At 38.8% G+C, this 24,545-nt stretch overlaps 1 protein-coding gene across 3 annotated transcripts in view; it reads left to right on the top strand.

The window, feature by feature from the left end:
- The window catches only part of pnpla6 (patatin-like phospholipase domain containing 6), a 67,220-nt gene that overhangs the window by 26,269 nt on the left and 16,406 nt on the right, over positions 1-24,545 (top strand). For 2 of the 3 annotated variants that reach the window (XM_062032480.1, XM_062032478.1), the window contains exons 8-30: positions 1,608-1,767; positions 3,691-3,771; positions 4,037-4,165; positions 4,354-4,434; positions 4,517-4,652; positions 4,742-4,804; positions 8,803-8,903; positions 8,983-9,162; positions 10,505-10,582; positions 10,682-10,887; positions 10,986-11,117; positions 16,090-16,213; positions 17,851-17,964; positions 18,038-18,113; positions 18,225-18,374; positions 18,451-18,514; positions 18,606-18,774; positions 18,847-19,029; positions 19,114-19,232; positions 19,316-19,472; positions 21,562-21,678; positions 21,752-21,821; positions 23,569-23,685. In XM_062032480.1, the coding sequence (XP_061888464.1) occupies positions 1,608-1,767; positions 3,691-3,771; positions 4,037-4,165; positions 4,354-4,434; positions 4,517-4,652; positions 4,742-4,804; positions 8,803-8,903; positions 8,983-9,162; positions 10,505-10,582; positions 10,682-10,887; positions 10,986-11,117; positions 16,090-16,213; positions 17,851-17,964; positions 18,038-18,113; positions 18,225-18,374; positions 18,451-18,514; positions 18,606-18,774; positions 18,847-19,029; positions 19,114-19,232; positions 19,316-19,472; positions 21,562-21,678; positions 21,752-21,821; positions 23,569-23,685 (2,807 nt within the window). The remainder of the gene's footprint in view (positions 1-1,607; positions 1,768-3,690; positions 3,772-4,036; positions 4,166-4,353; positions 4,435-4,516; positions 4,653-4,741; positions 4,805-8,802; positions 8,904-8,982; positions 9,163-10,504; positions 10,583-10,681; positions 10,888-10,985; positions 11,118-16,089; positions 16,214-17,850; positions 17,965-18,037; positions 18,114-18,224; positions 18,375-18,450; positions 18,515-18,605; positions 18,775-18,846; positions 19,030-19,113; positions 19,233-19,315; positions 19,473-21,561; positions 21,679-21,751; positions 21,822-23,568; positions 23,686-24,545) is intronic. The other variant, XM_062032479.1, reaches the window with a different exon arrangement.

Below are 24,545 nucleotides of genomic sequence, written 5' to 3'. Positions count from 1 at the left end.
TTTTTGAGCCTGGATACACGGAGGATGATCTGCAAGTCTTAGAAGCTGTGTGCTAAACAGATCCAACTTTAGTAGAGCACTAAGCATTATGTAGCAGTATTAGTAAGTGCTGAACAAGATATACAGACTACTAACATAATAAAACAATGACTTATTGTACAATGTCTGTTCTCACTGGGATGCCGACTGATGGAATGTTCTTATCTTCCCATTTAGAAGAAGAATTAATCGTAATCCTTACACAGGTAAAAACAAAAAAAGTGCTGCTAACAAGCATCTTTTTGTGTCTTTCTCACCACCTCAGGGTCTAAGTTGAATGTCAAAGTTGACCAATTAATCGGTTTATGGCCACATTTCTCTACTATCCTGGTGAGAGACATGATTTATTATCGAGGGTTTACTTTTACCAACTCAGAGGTGATGCAGCTTGTCAATTCTGTAGCTACATACGCTAGTTACTTCTCTGTGATTTACGGCGTCGCTAAAAATAGTTTGTTTGCCTTAGCGCTTACAACAACAATATCGCTAATACTTTGTTAATATTCAGGTCACAAGACGTAAATGGAGTATTGTTGGCAGTTATTGGATGTGTTTTTAGAGGGATTTATGGGCAGAATAATGTACTCCCATTAGTTGCATTGTTAGCCACCTTGTACTTGGCGTATTTTATGAATCTGAATGCATAAAAAAATAAAAACGTGCTCTTGTCTTATATGGATTTTAAATGATAGAACAAAACAAAAAAGTGTAGTTCTGCTTAGTACGAACGTTTGTGAAGCAATCGGAGGGACTTTCATGGACAGTTTTGTGTCTTGTATGTTCGTGTGTGTTCACGAGTCAGAGAGTGGCACCTGACAGTTAAACAATAATTTTCCCAAAAATTAATTGCTTAAATAATATTAATCAATTGTTTTTCTTATTATGCTGGTTAAATTCTTGTTGACCTAATATGATCAATAAAGCGATCACCTCCTCATCCTTTTTGTAGCGCCTGATAAACGCTATTTCCATCAAATAGTCACATAGTTCAATGATGATCTCATGGTCTAGCTGAAGTCATTGTATACTTTGAACATCCCAAAATGCATCCTTTCTTCTTTTTCACTTATGCAGGGACACAGCAAGTAAACAATGTGCATTTTGCTTTTTGCTAATTAATTCAGAGTAGCATTATGGTCCTTGTATCTTTATGTCAATGAATGTTTCCAGGTGTCTCAATTGAAGCAATTAGAATTGATGTAATAGCTTCCTGGAAGTCTCTTTTATCATTTTATTACGTGTGGTGTACACTGCATCCAAACTTCAAGTGCAATACAATGTTTCACCAACCAGGGGTGCTGCACTTATTGCAGCCTCAGAAGCGCGTAGGAGCAAAAATACCTAAGTTGATGGGAGAATACAGACAGGAACGCCCAGGGCTGCACCCCCCAGAGTGTTCATTTTGGATGAAGGTGTGCAGTGACATACTTAAGTTTAGTGGGAAAATGCTGCGCAGCCAGAATTCACGCAATTGCGCAGCTTTTTTTATTCATCCACATCCCCTTGCTTTTTTAGTACAATTGAAGACATGTATTTGCATATACGTGAACTCATGTCTTTTATTACAGAGTGCTGGGCCACTTTGAGAAGCCCCTCTTCCTGGAGTTGTGCAAGCACATGGTGTTTGTGCAGTTTCAACAAGGAGAGTATGTCTTCAGGCTGGGACAACAGGACAACAGCATCTACGTGGTTCAAGATGGAAAACTAGAATTGTGCCTTACTGGAGTGGTATGCCGTTTTTATGATTTATTTAATCCCAGTTCATACCAAGGAGTAGGGATTTATACCGAGTTCTGGTATTTTTTGATACCGGTTCCTAATTAGGTCGGTCCAAGGGGACCGTTAAAATGAACAGCTATCAGTACTTTTTAATCCAGCTGACTGTCGTAATTACGACACGTGCGCACCGTCACATTCATTTAGGTGCCACTGAAAAGCATACAAAAAGACATGGCGAGACAGCCAATGGGTGTCGACCTTTTATCGCCCCACTTCCTGTTATGAAATACGCGGAAGTAAACAGAATCCTAGATTTATGCTGATGCTGTCATTGAGAGGAAAAGGGGGAATCATGATTACTTGACAAACACCTCCATGGAACCTTGCCAGCCACGGGCCAGTACACTAGCCCGCAGGCATGCATCCTTCTTGGGCCATCTCTGTGCCTGCATCCTTGACAAGCGGCCAACTCAAACTATCAAGCTAACTCAAAAATACAAAGCCGAACGTTTCCGAAATGACTTTTACATGTCTGGTGATATGTTTCTTTTGCACATTTTAGGACTACTTGTCATCCAAACGCTGTGTGATAAACACTGTGGTACTACTACTGCCAATGCTAGCAATTTGTGGACGTGACCAGCGATAACTGATGCATCTTTGTCTGTGCTTTCTTTTGTTTGAAAGCATGTAAACTCAAGTTTATTGGTACATTGTTATTTTTTTCTTATTTAGTTATGTATTTACTCAGAATGTTAATCAAATGTTAAACTAATCCTTAGTTTATTTGGTTTTTGTACAGATGCTTTAAAACTGGTAGGTTAAAAACCATGTAAAAATTTGTAATATTCAAATTATTATTTTTTTCATATTGCCCAACCCTAGGATCTGATAATCAGCCTGGAATAATCCTAAATAAAGAAGCAATAATAATACAAAAATAATAAAAACAAATTATTTTTTAAACATTTTTTTTACACCAGTTACATATAGTACAGATTATTACCAATGAATACCGGTAACGATAATGGTATCAGTATCGATAAAATCTCAATATACCAAGGAGTATTTATTTTCACACTTTTTCGCACTCCTTGATGAAGGTACAAACCACACACAAACAGCTTATTGATCAACAAGGCAGTTTTGCACAGCAAGGAAATTAGAATTTGAAAAACACAAAGCTTCTGCCACTGCCACTGGAAGTTAACTAATGACTAGAGTGGAAACATACAGTTTCGGCTGCACAGCTGTAACGCAGCCACAACACAATCGCACTTGGTGGAATTTAGGGGTCAGTTGTCAGTCAGTTGGAATTGTTTTGTCTATTTCTTCTGTAATAACGTATGAGTTTGTCATGGTAACCTGCGTATAGTGACCACATGCTGTTTCCTTCAGCATTCGCTATGGACCGGTTTGACTGTATTGTTTGTTGTCAATCTGACTTAGCATTATATCCGATATAGTCTGTTTAAAATGAGGTACAAAGGGTAATTTATTCCGTTTCAGACTTTATCTCTAAATGTCGAAAGTGGCTCAGGAGATAGAGCAAGACATCTTGGCGCCAGGGTTGGTGGTTCAAACGCAACGTCCTTCATCCCAGCCACTGCTGTTGGATCCTTGGGAAAGACATTTCACCTACCTTGCTCTCAGTGCCGCCCAGAGTAGTGTATAAATGTGAATGAGTGTGTAATGGTGATCATAGACTGTTGGTGCAAATTAGCAGCCACAATTCATTCAGTCTACACCTCTAAGCAGCTGTGGCTGTAAATGTGTCTTACCGCCACCACTATGAATAAATAACTCCTCAGTGTAAAGCACCTTGAGTGTTTAGAAAGGTGCTCTATAAATCAAATATAATTATTATTATTAAGGCTGCATAAAATGTTTTGGATTTAGTTTTATACACTGTTGCTTACTTTTGTCTCCTAGGATGGCAAAGAAAGTGTGGTGAAGGAGGTTTTTCCAGGAGACAGTGTCCACAGCCTCCTCAGCATCCTGGATGTTATCACAGTATGTTCCTGGCATTTGTTAGACACACACATGTGCAGGCGTGTATACAGGCATAAACCTTTCGCCATAAGACCTAAGAAGGGGGTTGGCATCTTCCTGCTTTAAATCCCTTCCAAATGACACCATTAACTCAATGATTCCCTCTTGTTGAATGTTTTTTTTTTACAATTGTAAAACAAATATTTTGTACTTAAATATGTTAATTTTAGATGTTTTATTCTACCTTTTATTCTTGTTTTTTATTTTTATTTTTCTCTCTATCCAGGGCCACCAGAAGCCTTACAGAACAGTGTCAGCACGGGCTGCTGAGGTTTCCACTGTTCTTCGTTTACCAGTAGAGGCCTTCCTGTCTATATTTGAGAAGTACCCTGAGAGCCTGGTGCGGGTAGTACAGGTTAGTTTTGTTCTCTCATAGTCATCTCGTATAGTGTGAGTTCCTGATTTCTATTATTAGCTAAGCTTATTTCCCGTATTTGTTTGATATGGATCAAATTTGAGATCTTTTGATGTAACAAATGCATGAATTCATACAACAGATGTTGCCTGGGAAAATAATGCATCTGTTAAACTTTTATCTTCCAGATCATTATGGTCCGTCTCCAAAGAGTAACGGTCTTAGCCCTGCATAACTACCTGGGCCTTACAAATGAACTCTTCAGCCATGTGAGTTCATCAAAACACACTTAGATGAATGTAGGTACTAATTTCCTCTTTGTCTTAAATCCTGTGCTTCACTTTTAAATAGGAGCTGCATCCCTCACGTCAGCCGCCTCCTTCTCCCCACCCAACTCGTACCAGTCCCATCCGCCACGGCAAGCGCTTTGGCAGCCTGACAGTGCCTGAGGAGTTTCGAGAAGCTGCCATAAAAGGTGATATGGCAGGTAAGGAAAGACAAGTTGAAGCTTTGAAGTATGTAAAAATGTGAACTGGTGAGACAATGACTCTTGAATTAATTCTATATTTAACTCAGGCGATCATGAGAAAGATGGACCAACGCTTAGTAGGACCATCTCCATGCCTGTGGATATTGCTGGTGAGATTTTGGAGCACACTTGTTCAAACAGAGGGACAAGCGGTAGAAAATGGATGGATGGATTCCTTAGTAGAAAGACATACAGTAGAACCGCAATTTACAAACTTGGTTCTTTAACAGGGATCGTAAATCGCAAAGTCTGTATAGTGAAGCAAATTTCTTCATAAGAAACAATGTAAATATCAATAATGGGTTCCAGCCTCGACAAAGTCCCTTATTTTAGTGAAGGTTTGTACACTTTGAACTGTCACTATGGTGCCCTCACAAAATTATCAGAAATCACAAAAGTCCCTAAGTTTAACCACTATATTGCTACAATAATAAACTTTTAAAGAAGTAAAATCCACCCACAAAAACATTGGAAAGGAGCTGAGGAAAAAGTATTAGACAGGGAGAGAGAAGGAAGGATGCGGTGGAGAGGGGTTGGGCGTCTGGCATGTGCGTGCTCTTGTGCCGCTGAAATAGAGGTAGTGTCTTCCCCCCCCCCCCCCCCCCACTCGTGCATTGTTTTACAAAAAAGGTCTGGTCTCATCCTTATTAAAACTTGCTGTAGTACAAGGCCTGCTTGGTCAATTCTTCCATACTTGTGAGCGGCATTAATGTACTTAGTACAAATAGTTGTTTTTTTTAACTCCACAGCAATTCCTTCCTTCTTTTCATGCTGATCTGTTGAGTTTTTGGGACTCATTTAGTTACGAAAATGGACAAAACCTTTCAAAAAGCGAAAAAAGACAAAGTCGTAGCCTGACATAACCAGATTTGAGAGCTTGACTTAATGTCTAAATAAGTGCTTTCACCTCGCTGGGATGTCACAATGTAGCCAGACTCAAAACCCCGTATTTAGAGGCATCCAAAACTGTGTGCAAGTTTGTGAATAAATGCATAAGCCTTTTGATTTGATACTTTTGCATTGTTTAACACGAGTATCCAACATTATAGGAACATTAAAGGCCTACTGAAATGATTTTTTTTTAATTTAAACGGGAATAGCAGATCCATTCTATGAGATTGATCATTTCGCGATATTGCCATATTTTTGCTGAAAGGATTTAGTAGAGAAAATCGACGATAAAGTTCGCAACTTTTGCTCGCTGATAAAAAAAAGCCTTGCCTGTACTGGAAGTAGCGTGACGTCACAGGAGCTAGTATTCCTCACAATTCCCCATTGTTTACAATGGAGCGAGAGAGATTCGGACTGAGAAAGTGACGATTACCCCATTAATTTGAGCGAGGATGAAAGATTCGTAGATGAGGAACGTTACAGTGAAGGACTTGAGAGGCAGTGATGGACGTATCTTTTTTCGCTCTGACCGTAACTTAGGTACAAGCTGGCTCATTGGATTCCACACTCTCCTTTTTCTATTGTGGATCACGGATTTGTATTTTAAACCACCTCGGATACTATATCCTCTTGAAAATGAGAGTCGAGCATGCGAAATGGACATTTAAAGTGACTTTTATCTCCAAGACGATACATCGGTGACACACTTAGCTACTGAGCTAATGTGCTAGCGTCGTTCTCAAATGAAGATAGAAACAAAATAAATAAACCCCTGACTGGAAGGATAGACAGAAGACCAACAATAATATTAAACCATGTACATGTTACTACACGGTTAAAAATTCTCAGCCTGGTAAGGCTTAACTATGCTGTTGCTAACGACGCTAAGGCTAATTTAGCAACTTAGCAACCGGACCTCACAGAACTATGATCAAACATTAGCACTCCACCTACGCCAGCCAGCCCTCATCTGCTCATCAACAGCCGTGCTCACCTGCATTCCAGCGATCAACGGCGCGACGAAGGACTTCATCCGTGGGTTTGGCGGCAAGCATCGGCTAGGCGTCAGGGTAAGTAGTCCTTGTTGTGTTGCTGTAAGTATTGTAATGCCCCGCAGTGGAGAAGGAGTCACACAGACGAGGATGCGCTGCTCAATCGCTTTATTAACAAGCGGTAACTGGTTGTAGTTCAAAAAGTAACGCACACACATACACGAGCTGCTGTTAGCCAAAACTCACGCTCACACACACTCAAGTTCTCCGCCAACTCACTCGCGCATGCGCTTTCCCCAAACCCTTAAAGACACAGTACACTAATGCAAATATCACAGATATTACAGTATTGTACTTAGCCGCTAAGACACCGATCGATCCCACCTACAACGTTCTTCTTTGCAGTCTCCATTGTTCATTAAACAAATTGAAAAAGATTCACCAACACAGATGTCCAGAATACTGTGGAATTTTGTCGAAGAAAACAAGAGGCTTTTCTATCGGGTCCGATGGGGTCCAACCACTTCCGTTGCTTTTGTGACGTCACGCGCATAAATCATATCCAAAGGAGTTTTTCAACTGGAAGTGTGGCGGGAATTTTAAAATTGCACTTTATAAGTTAACCCGGCCGTATTGGCATGTGTTGCAATGTTAAGATTTCATCATTGATATATAAACTATCAGACTGCGTGGTTGGTAGTAGTGGGTTTCAGTAGGCCTTTAATTAAGTCAGAAAAGACTGCATTCACAAAGCGTAGTTGTTTTGCTGACCTTCCACTGCTGGCTAAATGTCCAAAGCATTACAAAGAAGGTCAGCACAGCCACATTCTGCTGACACTTCCCCTATTCCCTCAGTTTTATCACAATCTCTCTGTTTGCCAGCAAATCTTCATGCTAGGCAGCACATATTTGACCCTTGTGTTGAGTGTTTCCTCAGCTCTCATGTTTCAGCCACTGACACCCTCATCAACTTTACTGTTCATCTCAAGCAGTTGGAAACTCGTAACAAAGAAATTGTGTCTGGTCAAAATGCCTTGTGATTTTGCAGTTTCCAATACATGATTCATAATTAAAGGTGACCTATGATGATTCTAATCTACATTTAAAACACTTTATTGTGGTCTAGATAATATTAATTGGATATGCTTTGGTGTAATTTGTGCGTAAATTATGCTCCCCTTCCACATTCTCTTTATGTTTGCAATGGAAACCTCCACGTCCCACCCTCTCCAAAAGTATCAGATGAAGATCACTGCTATTTTTTTACTTTGACATGATCGAAAAGATCTTAAACAATATATAGAGTCCCCGGTCACAACATTGGGTACACCTGCCGACTCTCGGATGGATAGAGAGCTTCATAAAAACTGCTGCATGTCTGTGTTAGTGTGCACATGCCAGGATAAAAAAAAGATAAGATGGAAATAATACTTAACCATGTAGTAATGTCATAATCGTGCCATCTTGCGAATCTAATTTCTTAGTGACCCGTCTTGACATAACAGTCCCATGTAAAATGTAGTGAACAAGTAAACATGTACAGAAGGAACTTAGAAAGGGGATTCATATGGCCCCAATCGTCACGGTTTACCTGACACATGAAATGTGACAAATCAGGGCGGTGCACTATCCTCTTTAGCGGCCAGATGGCAGTAGAGTTTTGAATATCTTAAAATGTGTTTTGTGGCAATTCCACCCTAGACCATAGCGTCAGTTGCTATGTAGAATGGCACTTTCCATCATTTTCAGCTTCCTCTCACGTGAGATCCAACCAGGAATGGGGCCATATGAATCCCTTCTCTACTGTAGGTATTTATTTCAAAGAGGGCCAAGCAGGAGGGTTTTAGACGAGAATAAATAACAAGCAAGGTTCCAATCAGCAACCATAGAATTTCACAGCCTGTCGCAGAGGGGGGAGGAGGTCCTCCACCTCTGGCCGATAGATTTGACCAAATGTCCAAATAAGTATGTCCACCACACTGTGGTGTCACACTGTAACCATTGTTTTAAAAAAAAGACTCCAAAACACAGCGATCAGAGACATCCAAAACTTTGTGCAAGCTTAAGTCCAAATGCATGAACCTTAAGATTTAATGTCTTTGTCATTGTTTAAAACACGTGTTCAACACTGTAACACCACTTATAAGTCGGAAAATACAAAAATCATCATAAATCCCCTATAAACCATAGTTCATAATCATTGATGGCCCTACCTGTCTTTGCAGGTTTACAGAAAAGTCTGAGATCAGATTTTGACATGGCATATGAAAGGGGACGGATCTCTGTTTCTGCAGAAGATGGCAACACTCCACCTAACTTTACCCGGGTCAGTTTGCAGCCATGGTTTGATGACTTGTGTTATAACGTTGACTGTATTTATGCTTTATTCTCCTACATCGGTATAGTCTATTTCCCAGGACCAGAGGGAGAGGAAGGTGACAGTGGAGGAGGTTCCCTCAGGAATCTACCTGTATCCAGAGGAAGAGGCAGGAGTGGATAATATTTTCACAACGGTGTCCTATCGATCCAGTTCAGCATTGTTTGAGGAAGCTCAGAAAGAGATCCTGAAGCTCATGAAAATTGAGGTATGTGTCAATTGAATAAGTACAATAGTAATTTGCCGTCAAACACAGAAGAACATTTTAAAAGGGACCTATTACACAAAAACAATTCGTACCAATTGGTACATGTTTTTGTGTATTTGGTATATGCATAAGTCCCGAAAATTGGAAATCAAATTTGAAATTGAAATTTGCCCAATTTGTAAATTTAACTGAAGAGCTTTGCGCGAGTCTACCAATAAGGTCTTTATGTTTCTCTATCCTTTTGTTGTGACTGACACCTCCGCTGTTGTCATTTCTAATACAAAGCAGCGTATCAGTCTAATTTATGTCGGTCAGTAAACTCGATATGGAAGCGCTGAAAACTAAAACATGTCTGACGGGGAGAAGATGAAGTTGTGCAAGCATGTATGTAAGACAGCCCATAAAATGGCACATGCTAAAGAGACGGTCAGAAAGCGGTTTAAAGATGTTTTGTAAAACATATATTCAATATGTTGACGAAAGAACCACCAGTACATGTTATGTAGACCACAAGGAAGTCATCAATTTTGAAAGGAAAAAAACAACAGTTGTGCTCTTTTCTACTTAATGACTTTTACGGACCATGACCCAAACATACTATGCTGCCACTACTGTGTATACCTCCAGCAATGTTTTAGTCATAAAGTAAGGATTTCAATTCCAGAATAATTTGTAATTATTAGTTAAAGTTCTGTAAAATATCTAAATGTAAATGTTTTTTATATATATATATATACATATACATTATATATATGTTATGTATATATTTTTTGAAAGCAAAAAAGTAAAAAAAAAAAAACATTTAAAAAAAGTAATTTTTACATTATAATTTGCAATTTGAAATACAATAACATATTGACCAAGCCCCTAATTTATGAACAGAGCAAACAAAAATAGGCTCGTGTAAAATAAAAATAAGCTCATGACACCATTATTTGCTTCATGAATGGACTGATTGACATTAATCACCCCGGGGCTTCTGTTTACAGATTATGATACTAAAAGCAGGTCAGTTAGGAATTGTGCATGCATTTGTGTCACACACACACACACACGCACACACAAACACACACACACACACACACACACACAGAAGTGGAAACAAAGGTCACCTAAAATATGTTCCATTGTTGTACACTGCATTGATGGGTTTCCAATACAAATTTTTTTCTCTGTGCTTCATTTATTTGATGTAGAAATGTACACACATGTGTATGTTGACTCTTGAGTAGCAATAACGTTAACAAGCAAAAGCTTTTTGTAACCAAATCAAAAAAATATAATTGAGATACAGTACATGTTGCCAAAACTTCATTCTCTCTGACTGTCCTTTTTATTACAGGACCCTTCTTTATTAAATGGGAGAGTTACCTTACATCATGCCAAAGCAGGGGCAGTCCTGGCAAAGCAAGGAGACCAGGTAATGATCACTCTTTTTAGTTTGAAAAGGTATGATGAGTCATGCACAAAATAAAAAACGTGACACTTGTCCCCCCTTTCCTCTTTTTGTTCTTCCAAGGACGTGAGTCTGCATTTTGTTCTGACTGGTTGCCTGCATGTGTACCAGCGGATGATAAACAAGCAAGAAGCCGTCTGCCTGTTTGTGACCCACCCAGGGGAGATGGTGGGACAGTTAGCTGTGCTTACGGGAGAACCCCTCATTTTCACCATCAAGGCCATACGAGACTGTGCTTACCTCAAGATATCAAAATCTGATTTCTATGAGTGAGTATATTTAATTGAATATACTGATTGTAATTGTTTTTTTTTTTACTTCATATGGCATCATTATAAATAAATACATGTGTGATTGTGCTGTTAAGGATTATGAGGGAGCAGCCAAGCGTGGTGTTGAGTGCAGCTCACACTGTGGCCATCAGGATGTCGCCATTTGTTAGGCAGATGGACTTTGCAATTGACTGGATGGCTGTGGAGGCGGGTAGAGCCCTGTACAGGTACTTTTAGTCAATTTTGTACTAGTGTACCTGTTTTACTATTGTGCAAATTGCACCACATATCTTAGTGGTTTATTAAATTCCATTGAAAGGTTAGAGTATCTAGTTGATATAAAAGCGTTATATAAATCTAATCCGTCATTATTATTATTATTATTAATATAACACAATTACACTATAAACAAAACAAATTAGTAAGATAATTTGACATAAACATACTATCTTTGAATCTCAGACAGTAAAACAAAAATAATGCTATTTCGGTAACAGGGCTGTACGCTTAGCTTTTTCACTTGTGGCACCTGTGCTACTAAATGACAAAAATTGATAACATACATTTTTTTGTAGCACTGAAAAAAATCAGTCGCAATATGAAATGTCTCAAATATCACAATTTCATTACTAACACTCAAATAAGGTACACATGTGCACTCATACATATAAACACAATGCCATCATAAGGCCTACTGCAATGCTCAATTAAACAGAACATCCCTAAACTGTGCTAGCACTGTCGCTAACACAAGTGTAGGGCGAGACAATATGGATAAAAACTCATATCCCAATATAGTTTGGCCCATAAACTAACCCATGAACGGAAATATCCTTTGACGTAACTAAATATCTCCACCATGCCTTGATTTAAGATTTTCGGGACTGATGGGGATCCCAAATACACAAAAACAGGTACCAACAAGTAAGAAAAGTAGGTTTTGTATAGTAGGATCCCAACCTAAGATAAGAAAAAAAAAAAAGCCTTGGAAAAATATAAGTCAAAATTAATCTTCAATCTTCTTTTAAAAAAACATTTAGATAAACTCAATTTTCAACTAACAACAACACAAAAGAACAAAATGTGAACTATAGTGCCCTGGTTTTAGAGGTCATGTTTAAACGTCAGCTGCAGCATGAAAATAGTTGACCTTTAACGGTGGTGTTTTTATAGGTAAACATTGTTATAGGATTTTAGCCAGGAACACCAACCTGCCAACTGCTTCATGATGTTGTGTGACAGGCTGTGTTCTGAAAATTACTTTTAAAAAAGTCATTATTTTTAGTTACTCGTGACTTTACCAAAAAGTGATTGAATTACTAACATAATTACTCATTAATTCAGGCAATTAATTACTGGGTAAAGTGAAAAAACTTCAAATATCTGGCATAATGCAGTTAGATAAGTTTAATGTGTGCATCTGCGAGTGTGCCTTTTTAAAAGGACGTGCCTGTTTCCCAGTGATGTGTGACATCAGCGTGTCCATGCAGGCTTGAGCTGTTTTTGTTAGCTTAGCAGGCGAGTAGCAGCAGTTTGTCAGCTCTGACGGCAGCTCTTTTGAAACCTTCACTGGTGTTTGTTATCTCTGCTTTATAAATAGATTTAATGTGCTATCATGGCTGTATGCTTTTGTCAACAAATGTGGTATTGTTTGGATGTCACTTCAATAATTGATTTGTTGTTCAATGTTCCCTCCGTTGTAATTGTATTGCCTGTTCAAAATAAACAGTAACAAACTAACTAACACTCATAGTTACTAGCGCACAGTGCCGTTGTTGTCAAGTTTTAAGGTGGTGAAAAAATTGTTGTCTTTTACTGACAAGTTCCTCCAACTAAGACTTTGTTTATTCTTTGTTGTGACCAACTGGAGCCCTGCCCTCTGTGCATGGAGGAGGAGGAAGACACACACAGCTCTGCAGCGTAGTGTTGCATGAGCTATGTTGCACATGGACCCTTCCGCGTCAATCACTTTCACAATCACTTTCACAATCACAGTCCATTTGGTTATTGTTATGGTTCAACTTTATTTCAAACATGCTATACAGATAGGCAAAACATTTACTCTAGTTTGAGCAACTTTGGATGGATTTATTTTCGGAGCAAAATGCGATGAAAGGGTTAAAATCTGTACTCGCACGGGTGCTACTTCCATCCATCCATTTTCTACCGCTTGTCCCGTTCGGGGTCGCGGGGGGTGCTGGAGCCTATCTCAGCTGCATTCGGGTGGAAGGCGGGGTACACCCTGGACAAGTCGACACCTCATCACAGGGCCAACAGAGATAGACAGACAACATTCACACACTAGGGCCAATTTAGTGTTGCCAATCAACCTATCCCCAGGTGCATGTTTTTGGCTACTTTTTCCCCCCAAAACTCTCAACCTGTTTTTAGTCGCAAATGAGACTATAATGCTCGCACTGTACAGTGCTGGGAAAGTCAAACACAAATGCAAATAGATGGAGTGGATATTGAAAGGGTAAAAGAAAACACATTTTTGGATGTAATAATACATGATAAAATGAACTGAAAACCTCATATAAAAATATACATCAAAAGAGCAAGAAACATGTCAATAATAAATAAAGAAAAATATGTTCTGCATCAAAAATCACTTCATATTCTCTATTGCTTGCTGGTGTTACCATATCTGAGTTATTGTGTAGAAATATGGGGAAATAACTACAAATGTGCGCTTCATTCACTATAAAAAAGTTATAAAAAAGATCAATTAGAATAATACATAATGTTGGATATAGAGAACCTACAAATCCTTTATTTATTGATTTAAAAATATTGAAATTCAATGACTTGGTGCATTTGCAAAAAGCTAAGATTATGTACAAAGCAAACTATAACCTGCTACCCAAGAATGTACAACAATTCTCAACAGAAGACCTTAGAAGAAACACTAATTTCAAACATTTGTATGCACGTACAACACTTTAGCACTGTGTTTTTCAACCACTGTGCCGCGGTACACTAGTGTGCCGTGGGAGATTATCTAATTTCACCTATTTGCGGTAAAAATATTTTTTGCCAACCAGTAATTATAGTCTGCAAATTATGTGTTGTTGTTGAGTGTCGGTGCTGTCTAGAGCTCGGCAGAGTAACTGTGTTATACTCTTCCATATCAGTAGGTGGCAGCAGGTAGCTAATTGCTTTGTAGATGACGAAAACAGCGGTAGGCAGTGTGCAGGTAAAAAGGTATCTAATGCTTGAACAAAAAATAAACAAAAGGTGAGTGCCCCTAAGAAAAGGCATTGAAGCTTAGGATAAGGCTATGCAGAACGAAACTAAAACTGAACTGGCTACAAAGTAAAGAAAAACAGAATGCTGGACGGCAGCAAAGACTTACTGTGGAGCAAAGATGGTGTCCACAATGTACATCCGAACATGACATGACAATCAACAATGTCCCCACGAAGAAGGATAGAAACAACAAAAATATTCTTGATTGCTAAAACAAAGTAGATGCAGGAAATATCGCTCAAAGGAAGACATGAAACTGCTACAGGAAAATACCAAAAAAAGAGAAAAAGCCACCAAAATAGGAGCGCAAGACAAGAACTAAAACACTACACACAGGAAAACAGCAAACAACTCCAAATAAGTCAGGGCGTGATGTGACAGGTCGGGACAGTACACCTATTGAGACAAGAGCTATATTGATGCATGCTTGGTTATGGTTTAAAATCATATCCAACAATTGCGACAACGACTTTTTACTGTCAACTGAGCTTAGTTTTTTAATGATTTCTGCTGGTGGTGGGCCTCCGGATTTTTTCAATGCAAAAAATGTGCCTTGGCTCAAAAAAGGTTGAAAAACACTGCTTTAGCATATCAGTATGTGGAATTAAATTCTGGAATGGATTAAGCAAGGAAATCAAACAAAGCACTCATATGATTCGGTTTAAGAAACTGTTTAAACTACAAGTGTTCACAAAGTACAAAGAAGAAGAATTATGATAAACATCAGGAACCTTTAAAACATAGATAATCTCTTCCATCGCCTAGGTTAACCATAAATTACTTAACTATTTTTTACGAGAACTTTAATTATTGTCTTTATATTTATGTCTAGTATTATTTATGTATTTAATATGTGTTTACTTTTGTATTCATTTTGTATTCACTGTTCTGTTACAAACAGAACAATGAAATTAAATAAAACTGCTATGATATGAAGAATGGTAAGATTCGATAAACTACTGGACTGTTTGGTTTGTCTTGGAAAACGTTTCGCCTCTCATCCGAGTATGCTTCATCAGTTCGTGCTCATAGACTTAGTTTGGTCAAATCTAATCTAGAGGCTGATGCCGAAACCCAATTGTTTATACTCCAAAACCTCTTCAGGTCAAGACTCAGCTGTCTACCTGCACCTCAGGGAGAAACAGCACTCCTTTGATAACAAAAATGTACAAATTCTGGACAGGGAGGACGGATGGTACGAAAGAGGAGTGAGGGGAGCCATCTATGTTAAGGTTTAAAAGCCATCCATGAACAGAGGAGGTGGTCTGCGACACCACCTGTCTCCCACATACAACACTGTCCTTTCAACCATTCCTAAAAGACTCCAACAAATAAAACATTCTGGTCACAGAAGGATGCCATTTGTTTACAACTGAATGGAGTGCTTACGCGGGGGGATTCCGACTATTTTGGACTGGTAGTAGTCAATCCACAGCAATCGTTCTGCCACACAATACCTCCATGCTAACGAGGGGAAATTACACTTCATCTGTGGTTTGCTTTGACAGTAGGATTGCTTGTTTGCATCAAAACAGTTGTTTTTCTCACTACGATGGGGCGAAACCATCCTTCTCCAGGCACGCCCTCCTAGTTTTGGAGTTTAAGCATTTGGGGTTTTGGCACCAGCCGCTAGACTAGATCTGACCAATCTAAGTCTATAAGCACGAACTGATGAAGCCTACTCGGATGAGAGGTGAAACTTCTTCCAAGACAAACCAAACAGTCCAGTTGCGATCGATTGAAGACCCTGAGATTACAACGACCTGGATGAATGAGAACATTCATAGACATTCGTTAAGCTCTGCTTCTTCCTACTCCTTTTTGGACATCCTGTAATGAAACAACTGAAAATATGTGATGCATTACATTGAAATTGTATTGTATGCATGTTCAAAATAAACTGAAACTAACTAACTATCAATGTATCGTCTATGTCTTCTCTCTACACAGACAAGATGACCGGTCAGACTGCACTTACATCGTTCTGAACGGACGTCTGCGCTCAGTCATACGCAAGGCTAACGGCAAGAAAGAACTAGTTGGGGAGTATGGACGAGGAGACCTCATTGGAGTGGTGAGACTTTTTCCAAACAAAACATGCGTAGAATATACTGTATTACGGTTGTTACAATACCAGAATTACAGCTGTCAATACAGATACTTGTGAATTTCCACGATTTCAATACTTATTTGACACCACGATAACATTACTTGGGCCATGTACTTTTAAATTCACTACTCACTTCACAATTCACTACACTTAAAAGTGTACATTTTTTAGGATTACTGTGCTTCAACATCTTTTTGCACAGTCTATGAATGTTCTCAGATCTAGTCTCTAGTCTCTCATGACTAGATCTGACCAATCTGAGTCTATGAGCACAAACTGATGAAGCCCACTCGGATTAGAGGCGAAACGTCTTCCAAGACAAACCAATCAGTCGAGTTGCGATCGATTAAATGCCCTGAAATCTCTTTGCACAACATGTAAATTGCAGTAGCAGCTGCCAAGAGGTACCTATACCTTCTATAAAGAACAGCTGCATTTTGTATCCTTCCAGTATATAAAAGCAAACAATACAGTGTTCATAAATATGGTCAGAAATGGCAATAGTTTTACATTAAAAAGTACATAAAACGAACAATATTGGTTTGATTTAAGTTTATTTCGAACATGTACGCAGTCACAATATATTACATCATACAATTTACAGGTTCTCATTTCTCTTACAACATGTCTGAAAAGGAGTAGGAAGGAGCAAAGCTTATGTAATTATTTTTGAGTTATTTCCCAATAACTTAGATGTGGTAACACTAGCGTGCAGTAAAACATATGTAGTGATTCTTGGTCCAGCATATATTTTGCTGTCCAGTACATATTTTGTTAGTTTTATTTATTTATTATTCTTTCAATATGATTGTGGCATGACGTCATCATATCATTTGTAATGAAATAGTCGAATAAAAAGGCTAGAACATACATTTAAAAACAAATCTTTGTGTTTTTAGTCGTTATAGTCAACATCTGAGCTTTTTTTTTCCCATTACGGTATTCCTTGCTTTATTTTTCCTGTTTTATTTGATTTTTACATTGTGGCGAAGAAAGTGTGTATTGGTTGTGCTGGTGACACACCAAATCCGCTTTCGTGACAGGCTTCCACAAATGAATTAATATATGGAAACACTGACTAATTTTTTAAAAGACTTCAGGTGTTCTTCTCCGGCACTGACTTAGCGTTCCAGTGCTGAGAATTGATACGGCTTGCCGATGAAAGTGAAGTGAAGTGAATTATATTTATATAGCGTTTTTCTGTAGTGACTCAAAGCGCTTTACACAGTGAAACCCAATATCTAAGTTACATTTAAACCAGTGTGGGTGGCACAAGGAGCATTTGGGTAAAGGGCTCAAGGACACAACCTGGAACTCTCAAGTTGTTGGCAAGGTCGCTCTACCAACCGAGCCACGCCGCCCCCGATGTGATGTAAAGTCTTTAATACTAACGATACTGAAAAAAAGCTGGTATCAATTAAATTTTTGTGTTGGTATCGACATAATAGCGAAATAACAATACTTTTGACAACCCTATACTGTATAATGACAGTCAATTAAGTGTCTACAACAAGGATAACAACTAATACATAATGAAGCTTAACGTAGAGGGAATGCTAGCTTTGTACTTTTGATATTTGACTTTGGTCAATGTGTGTAAGGTGGAGGCATTGACCAAACAACCCAGAGCCACCACTGTGCATGCTGTAAGAGACACTGAACTGGTCAAGTTGCCTGAGGGAACACTCAACAACATCAAAAGACGATATCCTCAGGTAAAAAATGCTCACTGTTGACTGCTAGTTCTACATACTCAAGTGGTGCTCAGCGTCACTGTTGTGTGTTCAGGTGGTGACAAGGTTGATCCACTTATTGGGCCAAAAAATTCTGGGGAACCTTCAGCAGGGTCGAGGGCCATTCTCAGGTAAAGTGGTCATGATGAGAATACTAATCTCAAAATGACGATGCAACAGTTAATGAATCCCCAATGTGCAGCACTGTTTGTTCAGCTATTCATCACATACCTCCCTTGCAGGCTCAACTATCAGTCTGCCTAATATGACCACCAGTGCTGATGTTACAAACCCCGCCAGCAATCTCTCTACCGTAGCCGTTTTACCAGTATGTGACGAGGTGCCAATCAATGCATTCAACCTGGAGCTCAGCCATGCCCTCAGTGCCATTGGTAGGTTTGACAGATGTCAATGTTTTTCCTCGTGCTTGATTTATATGGTTTATTATGTCATTTATCTATCATCAAGGGCCCACCCTCTTATTGACCAGTGACATAATCAGAGAGCGACTTGGTGCATCTGCTTTAGACAGGTCAGCGTCTTTGTATTCTTATTGTAGGTATTTTTTACATTACATGTATATGGTTATTACAGCTTTTGCAAACTTCATTTATATCCACCAGCATCCATGAGTACCGGCTGTCTGGCTGGCTGGCACAGCAAGAGGACATCAATCGAATTGTCTTGTACCAGACTGATAACAGCATGACCCCATGGACTCAGCGCTGTATTCGCCAGGCAGATTGCATTCTTATCGTTGGATTGGGAGACCAGGAACCTACACTGGGAGAAGTTTGTGCCACTTGTAGAAAAAAAATGGAAAGGCAGGTTAATAATACAAACCCCTCTGATTTGTGCCACCAGTTGGAGCAGATGCTGGAGAACACAGCAGTCCGGGCTCTGAAACAACTGATCCTTCTACACAAAGAGGATGGTCCAGGCCCTTCCAGAACCGTCGAGTGGCTCAACATGCGTAGCTGGTGCTCAGGGCATCTCCACCTAAGGTGCCCTCGCAGGGTCTTCTCCAGACGCGGCCCCAGCAAACTTGTACGGGGCACAAACTACACCTCTTATGTTGCCCATGCTTCATTTATTTAATCTTTTTTTACACTTATTTTCTATGTTTTGCAGAGAGAAGTTTATGAAAAGGTCTTTGAGAAAACCGCAGATAGGCACAGTGACTTCTCTCGGCTCGCACGAGTGCTGACTGGAAACAGTATAGCTCTGGTGTTGGGAGGAGGTGGAGCAAGGTGAGCCAGTTAGAGCAAATAATGGTTATAATACCATTTGTAAATGTGTGGCATCCTGATGTCCATGTGTTTGCCCTCCACAGAGGCTGTTCTCACGTGGGTGTAATTAAAGCTATGGAAGAAGCGGGGATTCCCATTGACATTGTAGGCGGAACCTCCATCGGTTCATTCATTGGTGCACTTTATGCTGAGGAGAGAAGTGCAGTCAGAACCAAGCAGAGAGCCCGAGAGTGGTCCAAGGTGCAGCACTTATTATTTATTTATATAATACAAGTCCAAAGTTTGGACATATTTGCTCATGTTAGTCAATCAAAAGGCGTGTCCAAACATTTGACTAAAGTTTTATTTGCACCGTGATCACTTTTTTTTTTTCAACTCAAGCTTTCAATACAACCTAACAGTGGATGTTCCGATCAGGGTTTTATGCGGCTGATTTAAATACCGATCATCCACGAGTGAGATCGTTTGATACGAATTTTGATGTCAATCACATGTGTTAACTGTAAAAAAAATGTTTTTATTTATAGTGAGTGCTAGTGACAGTTTAAAAATATCAACACTATATTTAAACCAATTCTTTATTTTCTTTCATTGCATACAATTGTTTGAGCAAAACAAAGTCAATAATACCAGTGGTGGTGCGGTCAGGGCCAGCAAGGCCTTCTCTGCTGGCCTAACATAACCAGAAATCATGATCATAATTAAAGATAAAAGTAATTTTTAAGTAAGTATTCATATTCTCTTCATGTTATATTATGCTCCTTCTAGTGCTGTTGTTTTTAGGTTATAGAGTTTTTATCTAATCAGAATTCAGCTAGCTTATGTTGCCATGCTGTACCAAATCTGCCTGAGGAGGCCTTCAGAATCAGCAATGCAGGCGTCTGTGCACTCTAAGTGAACAGGCACATACAGTGATAGACAGTTGCAATAGCCAATCAGATCACGCGTTGTTGTCAGTAAGGCCTTCTAGATGGCCTAAGGCAGATATATAGTGATGTATGAGCCAGGTAACATAAGAACTCAATTACCCAGCATGCCACAGTAGTGGAGAGCATGCGCAGTAGCCCCGTTTAGGTTGTTTAATGTAGACATGCCGGTGTGGAGTAAACTTTAAGAAGTCAGCCAACATGCCTCGTCTGCATCTTTTATGATTAGACAAGACAACACATATATTTGCAAGGAGGATATTTAAAGAGAAACTACATCTTGTGAGACCATCTCGGCCAACTCCGGAAGCTAGCTCAGCTGTCGATGAAATGTGAGTTCAGATATTTTATTTCTTTATTTTTTCACGTTTAAAATGTTTTTTGAAATTTTAATTTTGACTGTACTACATAAGATATGTTTTAATTGCTGATGCGGGTTTATAGATTTTTAAATGCGCCAGAAAATAACCCGTTCTGTACAATGCGCAGTAGTGTGTAAATGTGTTCCTGTATAGTATTTTTCCAGCAATGGTCATGTGGGGACATAAATGATGGTATTTTGAGAGGTAATCATTGAAGTCGGACATCACTGAAGGCCTAGGTGCGAAACGCACGGCCCGCCACTGAATAATACACAATAACTAAACGGAAGCAAAGACTATCTACCCATTTAAATTTTGCCCTCAAAGTCCTCCTGTGTCCAGGACATTATTCATTATTGTTTGTAAATCTTAACATAAACAACAAGAAAATGTTTTGAGAAAATTAAAATATTGACCTCATCATGCTTGTATCACTCATATACTGTTATTACCTAGGTATCGACACCATCAATTTAGGTATAATTTATATCCCAGTAATACTTGCTTATTTTCTGCTGCTACTTCCATCTACATTTCTAAAAGTTTACTAAACACTTTGTTTTTAGTGTTGTTTAAAGCTAGCTTAGTGGTTAGCTTAGCTATTAGCACCCCTGCTCCTGGCTTGATCTCAGTGTGTATTGTGTTTAGCCTCATCCTCCAGTGATAGTGGTACATGATAATGATACTTAAGATACTTAAAAATGCAGTTTATTTGTCGTAATAGAGGTGATTATTATTAAGTTAGGACAGCGTCTCTGCACTGTGTATGAAGATACACAATTAGCTGCTATCGACTCAGCCGGGGGACTAAAAATAAATAGTGTCAGCAAGGCACATTAATTGGCAATAGCAATCACATACTTTTAACAAAAATTGTCTGACCTATTGATCGACACATTCCTAAAGCAAACCTTTGTGATCATCCGTTTTGCACAATTATGTATATTTTTATTTAAAAGCAATACATGAATGTAAAGGCTGATAAAATGGTCTTGCATGTCTCTTTATAAACTTTTAATTGTGTCTATTGTTTCTTTATAGGCAATGAACTCTGTATTCAAAACAGTCCTTGACCTGACTTATCCTATCACCTCCATGTTTTCTGGTTCTGCCTTCAACACAAGCATCTACAAAGTGTTCCAGGACAAGCAAGCTGAGGTGGGATGTTGCATTTGGACTACATTCATATCGGAACAGAGAATAATGCTCACAATACCACTTGTGTTTTCAGGACTTGTGGTTGCCGTACTTTAATGTCACCACAGACATCACAGCGTCCGCCATGCGCGTTCACCAGGATGGTGAGTGGCAACTAATTTGACAGGAGGGATAACCTACTTTTAACTATCATTTGTATTTTGTCTTCAAACACAAAACAAATTAGGGTAACAGCCAAGGAAATATGTTTGCAAACACACTGCATACACATGTAGTATACTGTTTATGTCATTGTTTAACTTTTCAGACATTTAATACAACACAGTACATTAACGTTGCACTGAAAAGGTGCTTTGTAAATGAATTATACTAAATAACAACTAATACTTTGGCCGGCAGAAGGCAAATAACATTGACATAATTGTTGTGTACTTTGTCACTGTAAGACCTCTTATCTTTCTAAGACAAATCATAGTGCAACGTCTGGCATGCTTTGAGATCAATGGTTTATTGTGGCACACTCCAATCTGTTATGCCAATTTAATGTGGACAATAAAAATCATAGAAGGAAAATATGGCTATGGATGGCCTACTAACAAAATACAGTTGTGCCACTGCTAGTTTGGAGGGTCCCACACCACCTATTAATCATGAATCATTATAAATACTGTACAATGTTTGGATGTGTTTTTATGCTTGTCTTTTTATATTTGCTTAATGCATTATGACTAACATGAGATAGATAGATACCAGCCATCAGTACCCCACAAATCCAGTATTCTATGAATGAAAAATACTAAGAATTTTAAGAATACTTCTGCTGTATGACTTAAGAAATTGGCTATTGGCAAAGTAATTTTTACACGAAAATGCTGGGTTTGAGGGGTTTTTAGGCCAAAGTTTTGTAGGAAAACCTAGAATATTGATGTCTGCAGCTTGGCATGTCTATTAACAGCTGGAGCAAAGCCTTCCTGTCTGTCTCACTATTCCCTTGCATGTTTACTTGACTAGGTCCTACCCCCTTTTTCACATTCTTCGTTCTTTTTACTTCTTAATTTCCTCTTTATCTACTGACGTTTCATCAACTAAGATATCAAATCAGCTACTTTGTCATTGACCAGCCGAGTGTGTCTTGAAATCAGTACATAGAGACATAATCAATCCAGTTTCAGGGGCGACCAAGCTACCCCAGTAATCCTCTAAACGCCTTTAACACCCCCGTGTCCATGTCAACATGTAGGATCCAGAACACTCCATCCCGCCTTTTCCTTCCTGGCTCTAAAATGTCATCTCATCATGTTTTATTCATCTCCATTCTTTGCTTTCTGTAGTTCTCCTAGTGAGTATATTTAGTCTAGAATGGAGCTATTCTGAGTAGTTAAATGTATGCGTTTTATGTATGCTTTTATTAGACTTCCTGTTGCTGTTTTCTCCACACTTTACAACCTGCAGATTGTTGTTTAAGGCCTGTGTATTTAATTTATTTTGCATCATCTACTACTTGACTTCCTCTTCTCTTGCTTGTTATCTAACAATGCTAATATTATTTTTCATTAAGAAGTTGTCAGTATTTTAATGGACTGGCTGTATTGGCCATGTTTGGGGTTTTAATTATTTTGTAGTAATCACTGAATATTGTATGTGCTCACACAGGAAACATTTACATTTGAAACACTCACTGCATTTTATTCAGATACTTTTGGAAATACTGTGGTTCTTTTATCATCTCATCCATTCCGATGGCAGCTTCTTGTGTTCTTCTTCTCTCTGTTGTTGTCATCTTTCTCTGTCTCCCTGCACACTTTGTCTCTCTTTCTCTTTTCCACATGCAACCTTGAGTCCAGCCCATATTTGATATGCTCCTCCTTCTCCATCTCAATTTCCTGACAGGTTGTGTCTGGCGGTATGTTAGAGCCAGCGCCTCCTACACCCCCTATTTACCTCCCCTGTGCGACCCCAAGGATGGCCACTTGCTTGTGGATGGTTGCTATGTTAACAATGTCCCAGGTCAGATATTAAAGCGTCCGCATACGAAACCTCCTCCCTCACCCTTAAAGTTGACAATCAGTTGCTCGACTATCGTCTCCCTCCCGTTCCTTTCCTAACTAACCACACCCTGACCAGCTAGACTCAGGGAGCCCATGGTTTGGAAGGAAAGACAATTTATTTTGACTTCTAGATTGAGTCGATCATCTTTAATGGCCAAAAGGACATTTCATCCTTTGTAATTTCTTTTTGGAATACGAATTAGTCTTTTGGATAAATGTTTTTTTTCTTTCATGTATGGGTCACTGAGTTGCATGTTCCTCTGGCTGCTTCTGGCCTCTTATATTTGTTCCTGGATTTGACTTGTTAATGCAGATATTTTTTGCGCTTTTGTGACTCCCCTTGAGAGGATATTAAAGCTGCTAAGCTACAGTAACTTTAGCAAAATAAGTCCTACGATGATAGGAGACAGGATTTTTAAAAAATCAGTTCAGAGGGCTGATATTAAAATAATTTACATACAGCAGGACGGTAATGCAATAGGGAGCACTATGCACGATGTGCAAGGATGAATAAATAAATATAAAGGTAAATAAAAAATAAATAAAAAATTATAATTGAGTGTAAAATAGTATATACAGGTACATCAATATCAAGTCCACTTTTATGCTTAAGTTGACATAACTGTATTACAACAATGGCAATAGATACTATGTAATGTTTCAGTGTCTTTTTACAACTATAAAAAGTGTTCCATCAGTTATTGCGGGAGTTACATTCCAGACCCGCTTGTGGTTAGAGAATTTCCGGCAAAATTGCAGCGCTATTTTTTCAATAGATTTTTATGAATATTATATGCATTTAAAGCCTTTATCAGCCTT

The sequence above is a fragment of the Entelurus aequoreus genome, linkage group LG22 (genome assembly GCF_033978785.1).
Source record: "Entelurus aequoreus isolate RoL-2023_Sb linkage group LG22, RoL_Eaeq_v1.1, whole genome shotgun sequence".
Classification (NCBI taxonomy): domain Eukaryota; kingdom Metazoa; phylum Chordata; class Actinopteri; order Syngnathiformes; family Syngnathidae; genus Entelurus; species Entelurus aequoreus.
Note: the sequence above shows the minus strand (reverse complement) of the source record. Positions and strands in the feature narration are given on the sequence as shown.